Source organism: Scyliorhinus canicula, unplaced genomic scaffold (assembly GCF_902713615.1).
Source record: "Scyliorhinus canicula unplaced genomic scaffold, sScyCan1.1, whole genome shotgun sequence".
In the NCBI taxonomy this organism is placed as follows: domain Eukaryota; kingdom Metazoa; phylum Chordata; class Chondrichthyes; order Carcharhiniformes; family Scyliorhinidae; genus Scyliorhinus; species Scyliorhinus canicula.
The window spans coordinates 427,417-440,273 of NW_024055727.1; the positions used below are offsets into that span (position 1 = coordinate 427,417).

At 47.3% G+C, this 12,857-nt stretch overlaps 1 protein-coding gene across 4 annotated transcripts in view; it reads left to right on the plus strand.

The window, feature by feature from the left end:
- The window catches only part of LOC119960716 (Fc receptor-like protein 5), a 72,721-nt gene that overhangs the window by 38,367 nt on the left and 21,497 nt on the right, over window positions 1-12,857 (plus strand). For 2 of the 4 annotated variants that reach the window (XM_038788332.1, XM_038788333.1), the window contains 3 exons: window positions 6,237-6,524; window positions 9,249-9,359; window positions 12,783-12,848. In XM_038788332.1, coding sequence (XP_038644260.1) covers window positions 6,237-6,524; window positions 9,249-9,359; window positions 12,783-12,848 — 465 coding nt within the window. The remainder of the gene's footprint in view (window positions 1-6,236; window positions 6,525-9,248; window positions 9,360-12,782; window positions 12,849-12,857) is intronic. The other 2 variants (XR_005459501.1, XM_038788334.1) reach the window with 2 other exon arrangements.

The following is a 12,857-nucleotide window of genomic DNA, read 5'->3' on the forward strand; positions in this document are numbered from 1 at the left end:
AGCTACTGATGGCCAAGAATTTGTTCTGTGTTTAAGAGCATTGATCAGGTTTTAAACATGCATGTGTGAGCCGTGCTGTGTAAGTGCAATGCTGATTGTTTTCTTCCTCGAAATCCATTCACACACCAACTTCTTGTCTTCCCAGTCGCGGTGAGCTGCCCGTCTCTCACCTCAAACCTGAACGGCTCGCTCGTTGCCCTTGGCCACCAGGTGATCTTCATGTGTAAGTCCCACAGAGGCACGCCCCCAGTACGCTACCAACTCTATCGTGGCCAGCGTCTCCTCGCCAATGTGACAGTCCTCGATTCTCGACCTGGAATCTTCAACTTCACATTACAGGATGGAGGCGTGTATTCCTGTGGCGCTGCCAATGGGATGGCTGATCATACCAACTGTAACGAGACAATGGAGCTGACTGTAGCAGGTACATCTGGAAGAAAAAGAGTCTCTCAATGGGAATTGTACAGAATTCACGGGGGCAGCACGGTAGCATTGTGGATAGCACAATCGCTTCACAGCTCCAGGGTCCCAGGTTTGATTCCGGCTTGGGTCACTGTCTGTGCGGAGTCTGCACACCCTCCCCGTGTGTGCGTGGGTTTCCTCCGGGTGCTCCGGTTTCCTCCCACAGTCCAAAGATGTGCAGGTTAGGTGGAATGGCCATGATAAATTGCCCTTAGTGTCCAAAATTGCCCTTAGTGTTGGGTGGGGTTACTGGGTTATGGGAATAGGGTGGAGGTGTTAACCTTGTGTAGGGTGCTCTTTCCAGGAGCCGGTGCAGACTCGATGGGCCGAATGGCCTCCTTCAGCTCTTTAAATTCTAAGTAACCACACATTGTGACTAACTGACCATGCCGCTAACTCAAGTAGGTTTTTATATTGGCCAAAACATAGTCTGCTTTCAAGTCAGCCTGGAGAGTGCCCCTGGACCAATCGGGATCAGATGATAAGAGGGGATGATAGGCCCGGGCTGTTGAGTTGGATGATTAGCCGCGATTGAAGTGAAGGTTTGTGGGGCAAAGTTTCAAGGAGATGTGCGAGGCGGGTTTTTACGCAGAGCGTGGTGAGTGTCTGGAACGCGTTACCAGAGGAGGTTGTGGAAGCAAAAACATTAATGGCGTTCAAAAGGCATCTCGACAAACACATGGATAGGATGGGTATACATAAGAACTAGGAGCAGGAGTCGGCCATCTGGCCCCTCGAGCCTGCTCCGCCATTCAATGAGATCAGGGCTGATCTTGTGGACTCAGCTCCACTTTCCGGCCCGAACACCATAACCCTTAATCCCTTTATTCTTCAAAAATCTATCTATCTTTACCTTAAAAACATGTAATGAAGGAGCCTCAACTGCTTCACTGGGCAAGGAATTCCATAGATTCACAACCCTTTGGGTGAAGAAGTTCCTGCTAAACTCAGTCCTAAGCGACTGAGGGATATTGCAATCGGAAGTGCTGAGGATTCAGGCTGAGTGAGGTATCGCGACCAGTAGCGTTCTGGACGGAGAAAGAGCCTGTTCCTGCGCTATATTGTTATTTGTTCATTGTGTGCTCTGTAAGGAATCTGCAGATGGCACTAAGATTGGAGTTGCAGAAAGCGAGGTGGACTGTCAGAGAATACAGCAAAATATAGATAGATTGGCGAGTTGGGCAGAGAAATGGCAGATGGAGTTCAATCCAGGCAAATGCGAGGTGATGCATTTTGGAAGATCTAATTCAAGAGCGGACGATACGGTCAATTGAAGAGTCCTGGGGAAAATTGATGTGCAGAGAGATCTGGGAGTTCAGATCCATTGTACTCTGAAGGTGGCAACGCAGGTCGATAGAGTGGTCAAGAAGACATACAGCATGCTTGCCTTCATCGGACGGGGTATTGAGTACAAGAGTCGGCAGGTCATGTTACAGTTGTATAGGACATTTGGTAGGCCACATTTGGAATACTGCGTGCAGTTCTGGTCGCTACATGACCAGAAGGATGTGGATGCTTTAGAGAGGGTGCAGAGGAGGTTCACCAGGATGTTGCCTGGTATGGTATGGCTATGAAGAAAGGTTCAGTAGATTAGGATTGTTTTCGTTGGAAAGACAGAGGTTGAGTGGAGACCTGATTGAGGTCTACAAAATTATGAGAGGTATGGATAGGGTGGATAGCAACAAGCTTTTTCCAAGAGTGGGGGTGTCAATTACAAGGGGTCACGATTTCAAGGTGAGAGGGGGAAAGTTTAAGGGAGAAGTGCGTGGAAAGTTTTTTACGCAGAGGGTGGTGGGTGCCTGGAACGCTTTGCCAGCGGAGGTGGTAGAGGCGGGCACGATAGCATCATTTAAGATGCATCTGGACAGATATATGAACGGGCGGGGAACAGAGGGAAGTAGATCCTTGGAAAATATGCGACGGGTTTAGATAAAGGATCTGGATCGGCGCAGGCTGGGAGGGCCGAAGGGCCTGTTGCTATATTGTTATTTCTTCATTGTGTGCACTGTGAGGAATCTACGGAATGCTGCACCAGACTTGAAGGGCCGAAGGACCAATTCTGCTCCTGCTGTCTCTTTCTATCAGTTTCTACGTCAGAAATGGCTCCAATTCTAAGCTGAACGAGGCAACAATTGCATTTCCATTGCCAGCGTCCATGATGTAAGACATGAAATGAGATGAGTGGACGGTGTAGACCAAGCCGCACGGTGGCTAGCATTGCTACCTATGGCGCTGAGGACCTGGGATTGAATCCAGGCTCTGGGTCACTGTCCGTGAGGAGTTTGCACATTCTCCCCATGCCTTCACCCAAAGATGTGCTGGATAGGTGGATTGGCCACGCTAAATTGCCCCTTAATTGGAAAAAATAATTGGGTACTCTAAATTTTGAAAATAATATTAAAATAAAACAAATTAGGGCAGCATGGTAGCATAGTGGTTAGCACAATTGCTTCACAGCTCCAGGGTTCCAGTTTCGATTCCCGGCTTGGGTCACTGCCTGTGCTGAGTCTGCACATCCTCCCCATGTGTGCGTGGGTTTCGTCCGGGTGCTCCGGTTTCCTCCCACTGTCCAAAGATGTGCAGGTTAGGTGGATTGGCCGTGATAAATTGCCCTTAAGTGTCCAAAATTGCCCTTAGTGTTGGGTGGGGTTACTGGGTTATGGGGATAGGGTGGAGGTGTGGACCTTGGGTAGGTTGCTCTTTCCAAGAGCCGGTGCAGACTCGATGGGACGAATGTCCTCCTTCTGCACTGTAAATTCTGTGATAATCTAGACTATGTGACCCAAGGAGGCTTTTCGGCATCCAATTGGATACGCGGCTGATCCTTATCTCCCGACTACATTTCTCCCACCCTCTGCTCCCATTCCTGACTAAGAACCCTCGAGATGAACAATCTCTCTATCCCGGCCTCTGATACAGCCAGCGATGGAACTCTCACAACCCTGTAGGGATGGACATCTGCAATGATCCTCAACCCTTTGAGCAGAGTGATTGCTGCTCAGCTCATCCCAAAATGACCAACCCCATTATCCTGAGCATCATTCCCCATGTTTTAGATTCACATGCCATGAAGGGAACATTCTCCTCGTGCCTGTCCTATCAACCAATTTCAAAATCTTTCCGGCCCCAGAGAGAACATCACCAATTATTCCGAAATCCAGAGCATGCAATTCCAATTTGCTCAACTCCCGATATCAATTCGAAAGGACTTCATGATAGAATCCCTGAGAATCCTTCGGGCAAAAAAGAGGGCATTGCGCCCATCGAGTCTGCGCCTTTGAAAGAGCCCCTAGCCTTGGCTCACTCCCCTACCTTATCCCCAAAACCCCATCTAACATGCATGGCCAATCCGCCTGACCTTCACATCTTTGGACTGTGGGAGGAAACAAGAGCACCAGGAGGAAACCCACGCAGACACGGGGAGGATATCCATATCTTTTGAAGAACGAGGATGTGTAGGAATCATTCAATGAAATGAAAATGGCTTATTGTCACGAGACAGTGACAAAGAACAAAGAACAAAGAAAATTACAGCACAGGAACAGGCTCTTCAGCCCTCCCAGCCTGCGCCGATCCATATCCTTTATCTAAACCTGTGGCGTATTTTCCAAGGATCTACTTCCCTCTGTTCCAGCCCGCTCATATATCTGTCTAGATGCCTCTTAAATGATGCTATCTTGCCCGCCTCTACCACCTCCGCTGGCAAAGCATTCCAGGCACCTACCACCCTCTGCGTAAAAAACTTCCCACGCACATCTCCCTTAAACTTTCCCCCTCTCACCTTGAAATCGTGACCCCTTGTAATTGACACCCCCACTCTTGGAAAAAGCTTGTTGCTATCCACCCTGTCCATACCTCTCATAATTTTGTAGACCTCAATCAGGTCCCCCCTCAACCTCTGTCTTTCCAACGAAAACAATCCTAATCTACTCAACCTTTCTTCATAGCTAGCACCCTCCATACCAGGCAACATCCTGGTGAACCTCCTCTGCACCCTCTCCAAGGCATCCACATCCTTCTGGTAATGTGGCGACCAGAACTGCACGCAGTATTCCAAATGTGGCCTAACCAAAGTCCTATACAACTGTAACATGACCTGCCTACTCTTGTACCCAAGGCTGGAATTCAATTCGGGATCCTGGCGCTGTGAGGTAGCAGTGCTAATCACTGTCTAATAGTTTAGACAATCAAAACTATTTCAACCTGTGCCCCCCCCCCCCCCCCCCCGTGGTTAGTAATTAATGGGGCTGGTTTAGCACACTGGGCTAAATCGCTGGCTTTGAAAGCAGGCCAGCAGCACGGTTTAATTCCCGTACCAGCCTCCCCGGACAGGCGCCGGAATGTGGCGACTAGGGGCTTTTCACAGTAACTTTATTGAAGCCTACTCGTGACAATAAGCGATTTTCATTTTTTCATTTCAATTCATTTGCAATTAATATTTTATTATCTCGCATTGTAATCCCCGGCTGCAGCTACCTCTATCAATCTGGCTCCTTTGTCAATTACTACTATTAATGCATAACATTGATGAAAAGGCAGTGGCATCATTGCCAATTGTTTGTTTCAGGTTCGGATCTCTCACTCGGTGTGTATCAGGTGGCCAGCGATACGATTGGTTCCTGATTCACAAGGAAAGGATTACGAGGATTAAACTTCAATGCACAAATTACCATATCCATAGTCCACTCGTGTGAAACTAACTTTCTGTGTCAGAGCAGATAATTATGTCTCTCTCTATGAGAGAGTGCGGCAACATAGAATAGAGAGAAAGCGTAAGAACATGAGTGGAGAGAGTGATGGGGTGTGGGAGACAATAAAAGAGGAGGAAGAGCTTGGAGAGAGAGAGAGAGTGAGAGAGAGAGGGAGAGACAGACAGAGAGATAGACAGAAAGAGACAGTGAGAGACAAAGACAGAGAGACAACATGGCAAAGAGGGAGAGACAAAGAGAGATAGTGTGTGTGAGAGAATATGGGAGGAGACAGGGAGACAACATGCAAAAGGGAGTGAGAGACACAGAGATAGAGTGAGAGAGAAGAGGATATGGGAGGATATAGCAAGACAACATGGAAGAGGGAGGCAGAGAAACAGAGGGAGAGTGATAGAGAGGAGGATATGGGAGGAGAGAGGGACACAACATGGAAGAGGGAGAGTGAGAAAATGAGGGAGAGTGAGACAGGAGAATAAGGGATGAGAGAAGGAGAGAGCGTGGAAAAGGGGAAGATATTGTGTGAGTGAAAATATGGAAACAGACTGAGAGAACATAAAGAGCGAGAGAAAAAGAGACAGAATAGAGGAAGAGAGGGAGTGAGAAAATTAATTATTAATGACTTAGCCATTGATCTTTTGAAGAACGAGGATGTGTAGGAATCATTCAATGAAATGAAAATGGCTTATTGCCACGAGTAGGCTTCAATGAAGTTACTGTAATAAGCCCCTAGTCGCCACATTCCGGCGCCTGTTCGGGGAGGCTGGTACGGGAGTCGAACCGTGCTGCTGGCTTGCCTTGGTCTGCTTTCAAAGCCAGCCTTTAGCCCAGTGAGCTGGTTGAGGCTTATTAGGGAACGTTAAGGTCACTCCCAATGTTACACCATCGCCCACACGGAACACTATTGTAATGAAAATTTCTGTTTAAATAGCTGTCAAGTTAATTTTTCACAGGACTATTTTAAGACATCATGGGGAATATTCACATCTACCACCTGCCCACATTGTGGAGACAATGTTGCGATTATTCATTTTGAAATGTGCTTCTTTGATTTTCACTGTTTTACAGTTCCAGTCAGCTGCCCAGACTTCTTCTCAGTTTGGGGTAATTCAACCTTTGCTATTGGAGCCAGGGCGAGACTCGGATGCAAGTCCGAACAAGGAACGCCGCCCATACATTACCTGCTCAGCCGTGATAGCCAGATCATTGACAACAGGACAGTCACTAACGCCAGAAGAGGGGATTTCACCCTTACAGTGATGTCTGTGGCGGATGGAGGCCTGTACTCCTGTGGTGCTGACAATGGGTTTGGCCGTATGGACCAATGTGGACAACCGATGCGACTCACAATAGCAGGTACGACTCAGCCAAAGAAGGCGGAAGGGAAGAGGTTAGAAAACATTTTAATGTTGCTACATCAAACTGAATGGACTCATTTCGCTTCTGGAATTCCCATCAAACATAGAACATAGAACATTACAGCGCAGTACAGGCCCTTCGGCCCTCGATGTTGTGCTGACCTGTGAAACCCCTCTAAAGCCCATCTACACTATTCCCTTATCGTCCATATGCCTATCCAATGACCATTTGAATGCGTTTAATGTTGGTGAGTGCACTACTGTTGTAGGCAGGGCATTCCACGCCCTTGCTACTCTCTGAGTAAAGAACCTACCTCTGATATCTGTCCTATATCTATCTCCCCTCAAATTAAAACTATGTCCCCTCGTGCTGTACATCACCATCCGAGGAAAAAGGCTCTTACTGTCCACACTATCTCATCCTCTGATCATCTTGTATGCCTCAATTAAGTCACCTCTTAACCTTCTCCTCTCTAACAAAAACAGCCTCAAGTCCCTCAGCCTTCCCTCGTAAGATCTTCCCTCCATACCAGGCAACATCCTGCTAAATCTCCTCTGTACCCTTTCCAATGCTTCCACATCCTTCCTATAATGTGGCGACCAGAACTGCACGCAATACTCCAAATGCGGCCGCACCAGAGTTTTGTACAGCTGCAACATGACCTCATGGCTCCGAAACTCAATTCCTCTCCCAATAAAAGCTAACACACCGTACGCCTGCTTAACAACCCTCTCACCCTGGGTGGCAACTTTCAGGGATCTATGGACATGGACACCGAGATCTCTCTGCCCGTCCACACTACCAAGAATCTTACCATTAGCCCAGTACTCTGTCTTCCTGTTATTCCTTCCAAAATGAATCACCTTGCACATTTCTGCATTAAACTCCATTTGCCACCTGTCAGCCCAGCTCTGCAGCTTATCTATGTCCCCCTGTAATTTGTAACATCCTTCCGCACTGTCCACAACTCCACCGACTTTAGTGTTATCTGCAAATTTACTCACCCATCCTTCTACACCCTCCTCCAGGTCATTTATAAAAATGCCATCAGCAGTGGCTCAAATGTTTCTAAGAAACATTCCGCCCTATTTGTCAGCACATATAGTCCGACATGTTTTGCAGCACGATGGCACAGCGGTTAACGTTGCTTCACCCGGGTTCGATTCCTACCTTGGGTGACGGTCTGTGTGGAGTACGGACTTTTTCCTGTGTCTGCATCGGCTTCAGACGGGCGCTCCGGTTTCCTCCTACAGTCCAAAGATTAGATAGATTACCCCAGCTAACATTACTCCAAAGCTCCCAAAGATCAGCAGCATACGTGGATTGACCGTGCTAAACATTCCGCTAAGATCCAAAGATGTACAGGTTAGCTGGAATGGTCACTTTACATTTCCCCCGAGTGGCCAAAGATGTGCGGTTTCGATGGTTTGGTCTTGTTAAATTGTCCCGCATTGTCCAGAGATATGCATGTTAGGGGCAATGGCCATGTGGAATTGTCCCTTAGTGTCCAAAGATGTACAGGTTAGGGGCAATGGCCATGTGGAATTGTCCCTTAGTGTCCAAAGATGTACAGGTTAGGTGGATTGGCCGTGTTAAATTGTCCCTCAGTGTCCAAAGATGTGCAAGTTCGGTGGATTGGCCGTGTTAAATTGTCCCTCAGTGTCCAAAGATGTACAGGTTAGGTGGATTGGCCGTGTTAAATTGTCCCTTAGTGTCCAAAGATAAGCAAGTTAGGGACATTGGCAGTGTTAAATTGTCCCTTAGTGCCCAAAGATGTACAGGTTAGGTGGATTGGCCATGTTAAATTGCCCCTTAGTGCCCAAAGATGTACAGGTTAGGGGGACTGGCCGTGTTAAATTGTCCCTTAGTGCCCAACGATGTACAGGTTAGGTGGATTGGCCGTGTTAAATTGTCCCTTAGTGTCCAAAGATGTACAGGTTAGCTGGATTGGCCGTATTAAATTGTCCCTTTGTGTCGAAAGATGTACAGGTTAGGGGGATTGGCCGTGTTAAATTGTCCCTTAGTGTCCAAAGATGTAGAGGTTAGGTGGATTGGCCGTGTTAAATTGCCCCTTAGTGCCCAAATATGTGCAGGTTAGGTGGATTGGCCGTGTTAAATTGTCCCTTAGTGCCCAACGATGTACAGGTTAGGTGGATTGGCCGTGTTAAATTGTCCCTTAGTGTCCAAAGATGTACAGGTTAGCTGGATTGGCCGTATTAAATTGTCCCTTTGTGTCGAAAGATGTACAGGTTAGGGGGATTGGCCGTGTTAAATTGTCCCTTAGTGTCCAAAGATGTAGAGGTTAGGTGGATTGGCCGTGTTAAATTGTCCCTTAGTGTCCAAAGATGTAGAGGTTAGGTGGATTGGCCGTGTTAAATTGCCCCTTAGTGCCCAAAGATGTGCAGGTTAGGTGGATTGGCCGTGTTAAATTCTCCCTTAGTGCCCAAAGATGTACAGGTTAGGTGGATTGGCCGTGTTAAATTCTCCCTTAGTGCCGAAAGATGTGTCGGTTTACTGTTGATGCTGGAACCTGAAACCAAAGAGAAAATGCTGTAAAATCAGAACAGGTCTGGCAGCATCTGTAGGGAGAGAAAGGAACTGACATTTCGAGTGCAGATTTTCTGCGATGCGTTGGAGTTTATTGGATCGATCGAGTCTTCAGCGACTTCATCTTTCTGTTCAATTATTAAAAGCCCTTCTTTTACCAATTTTAATTTCCAGTTTCCCCTGAACGTTTCCTCTTTGCGATCTATGCAGCAGTGGGGATTTCGCTCCTGATTCTCGCGTTACTGATTCTCCTGTTTCTCTACAAACGTCGCCGACACAACAAAGGTACAACTCACTTGACAAGACAATGAAGCCAGATTTACCACGTCAGCTTTAAGGAGCATCTGAGTTCAGGATGTTTGGGGTCAGATAGCTAGATGGAGTTCACAGAGATGATGCAAACATTAGTTACTCAGTATTTAAAGGGACTTGGGGACTGTACTCGTTGGAATTTAGAAGGATGAGGGGGGAATCTTATAGAAACATTTAAAATTATGAAGGGAATAGATAGGATAGATGCGGGCAGGTTGTTTCCACTGGCGGGTGAAAGCAGAACTAGGGGGCATAGCCTCAAAATAAGGAGAAGTAGATTTAGGACTGAGTTTAGGAGGAACTTCTTCACCCAAACGGTTGTGAATCTATGGAATTCCTTTCCCAGTGAAGCAGTTGAGGCTCCTTCATTAAATGTTTTCAAGGTAAAGACAGATAGTTTTTTGAAGAATAAAGGGATTAAGGGTTATGGTGTTCGGGCCGGAAAGTGGAGCTGAGTCCACAAAAGATCAGCCATGATCTCATTGAATGACGGAGCAGGCTCGAGGGACCAGGTGGCCTACTCCTGCTCCTAGTCCTTATGTTCTTATTAATTCATCTCGTATAATCAAGGAGAACCGTTGTCAGCACATTAACCCTCGGAACCCCATCGTTCAGCACGGTGGGACAGTGGTTAGCACTGCTGCCTCACCGTGCCGACGATCTGGGTCTGATCCGGACCCATGTCACTGTCCGTATAGAGTTCCCACATTCCCCCCGTCACATTGTACAAATGTGCAGCATGTGAAGAGTTTATGTTATGTTAGGCTGAGCCACTAGAGGGAGCGAGAGGACTGTTCTAGAAATTGCACTGGCTCATAAACTGGGGGGAGCTGATTGGACTGGAGCTGAATAAGATGTGATTCTTATTGTATTGCAGTTAGCTTAGATAGAATAGAACAAAGAACAATGAAAATTACAGCACAGGAACAGGCCCTTCGGCCCTCCCAGCCTGCACTGATCCAGGTCCTTAATCTAAAATGTCTTCTATTTTCCAAGGTCTACTTCTCTCTGTTCCCCGCCCGTTTATATATCTGTCCAGATGCATCTTAAATGATGCTATCGTGCCCGCCTCTACCACCTCCGCTGGCAAAGCGTTCCAGGCACCCACCACCCTCTGCGTAAAAAACTTTCTCCCTCTCACCTTTAAATCATGACCCTTTGTAACTGACACCCCCACTTTTGGGAAAAGCTTCTTGCTATCCACCCTGTCCATACCTCTCATAATTTTGTAGACCTCAATCAGGTCCCCCCTCAACCTCCATCTTTCCAATGAAAACAACCCTCATCTACTCAACCTTTCTTCATAGCTAGCACCCTCCATAACCAGGCAACATCCTGGTGAACCTCCTCTGCACCCTCTCCAAGTCATCCACATCCTTCTGGTAATGTGGCGGCCAGAACTGCACGCAGTATTCCAAATGTGGCCGAACCAAAGTCCTATACAACTGTAACATGACCTGCCGAGTCTTGTACTCAATACCCTGTCCGATGAAGGCAAGCATGCTATATGCCTTCTTGACCACTCTATCGACCTGCGTTGCCACCTTCAGGGTACAATGGACCTGAACTCCCAGATCTCTCTGCACATCAATTTTCCCCAAGACCCTTCCGTTGACCATATTGTCCGCTCTTGAATTTGACCTTCCAAAATGCATCACCTCGCATTTGCCTGGATTGAACTCCATCTGCCATTTCTCTGCCCAACTCTCCAACCTATCTATATTTTGTTGTATTCTCTGGCAGTCCTCCTCGCTATCTGCAACTCCACCAATCTTAATATCATCTGCAAACTTGCTGATCAGACCTTCCTCCAGGTCATTTATGTAGATCACAAACATCAGTGGTCCGAGCACGGATCCCTGTGGAACACCACTAGTCACCCTTCTCCATTTTGAGACACTCCCTTCCACCACTACTCTCTGTCTCCTGTTGCCCAGCCAGTTCTTTATCCATCTAGCTAGTACACCCTGAACCCCATACGACTTCACTTTTCCCATCAACCTGCCATGGGAAACCTTATCAAACGCCTTACTAAAGTCCATGTATACAACATCTACAGCCCTTCCCTCATCAATTAACTTTGTCACTTCCTCAAAGAATTCTATTAGGTTTGTAAGACGTGACCTTCCCTGCACAAAACCATGCTGCCTATCACTGATAAGTCTATCAGAGCCAGCTGTGGTGTCACTGCTCTGGCTGCTGCTGTTGTCCCCTGATAGGTTATTCCCCCCCGACAGTATCCAAATCGGTATACCTGTTCGAGAGGGGGACAGCCACAGGGGATTCCTGCACCGACTGCCTGTCCGTTCTGGTGGTCACCCATCTCTCTGCCTGCACCTTGGGTGTGACCGGATTAACAGTTGCAGGCCAGAAGAAAGAGAACAAAATGATCGGGAAGCAGCACCTTCTCCCACTCTGCCACGAATTCCCTCACTGCACCAAATTACCAAGTTCCAAATTCCCATTCTGGATGTGTGTCACTCGCTCAGGATGTGTCTCCTTCACCTGCGCAAAGCATAATAGGTGCGCTTTCTGTCTGTCTTTTATACAGAGCTCAGCTATCCAGGGCGTTGCCATTCATGTCGATATGAAGAATACCAGAGCAGGATGTATTTCTGATGGTATATAAAGTTCTAGCCAGACCCTATTTGGAGTATTGTGCGCAGGTTTGGGCCACGTATGTATTGTGCTGGTCCTGGAAATGGTCCAGAGGAGTTTCACAAGAATTAACTTTGGAATGAAGTGCTTGTCATATGATGAGGGGCTGAGGACTCTGGGTCTGTACACGTTGGAGTTTATTAGAGTGAGGGGAATCTTATTGAAACTTACAGGATACTGCGAGACCTGGGTAGAGTGGACCTGGAGAGGCTGTTTCCACTCGGAGAACCTGGAACACAATATCAGGCTGAAGGGATGATCCTTTGAAACAGAGATGAGGAGGAATTTCTTCAGCCAGAGGGTGGTGAATCTGTGGAACTCTTTGACGCAGAAGGCTGTGGAGTCCAAATCACTGTGTTTCTTTCAGACAGAGATCATAGAACAGTACAGCACAGAGTCCTTCGGCCCAGATAGGTTCCTGATTAATAAGGGGATCAGGGTTTATGGGGAGAAGGCAGAAGAATGGGGATGAGAATAATATCTGTCATGAATGTCGGATCGACTCGATGGGCCGAGTGGCCCAATTCTACTCCTGTGCCTTATGGTTTTACGGTCTTATCTCAATTTAATATCTCTGATTAAGGATTCATGTAATGAAGCATTTGGTTCATGGTGACGTATATTTAATTCAAGCATCATCCAAAACGGGTCAGTGCTGTGAACGTGCAGCAGGTCAGACTGAGGAGGTGAGGGACAGATGCTTGACTAGTAAACCCTGCAATCTCTTCCCTCTTTCAGAACACACTGTGCCATCCGCTGGTGAAATTGTGTACGCCGAAGTCCAAGTGAAGAGGAAGGCCGATGGTAATATGC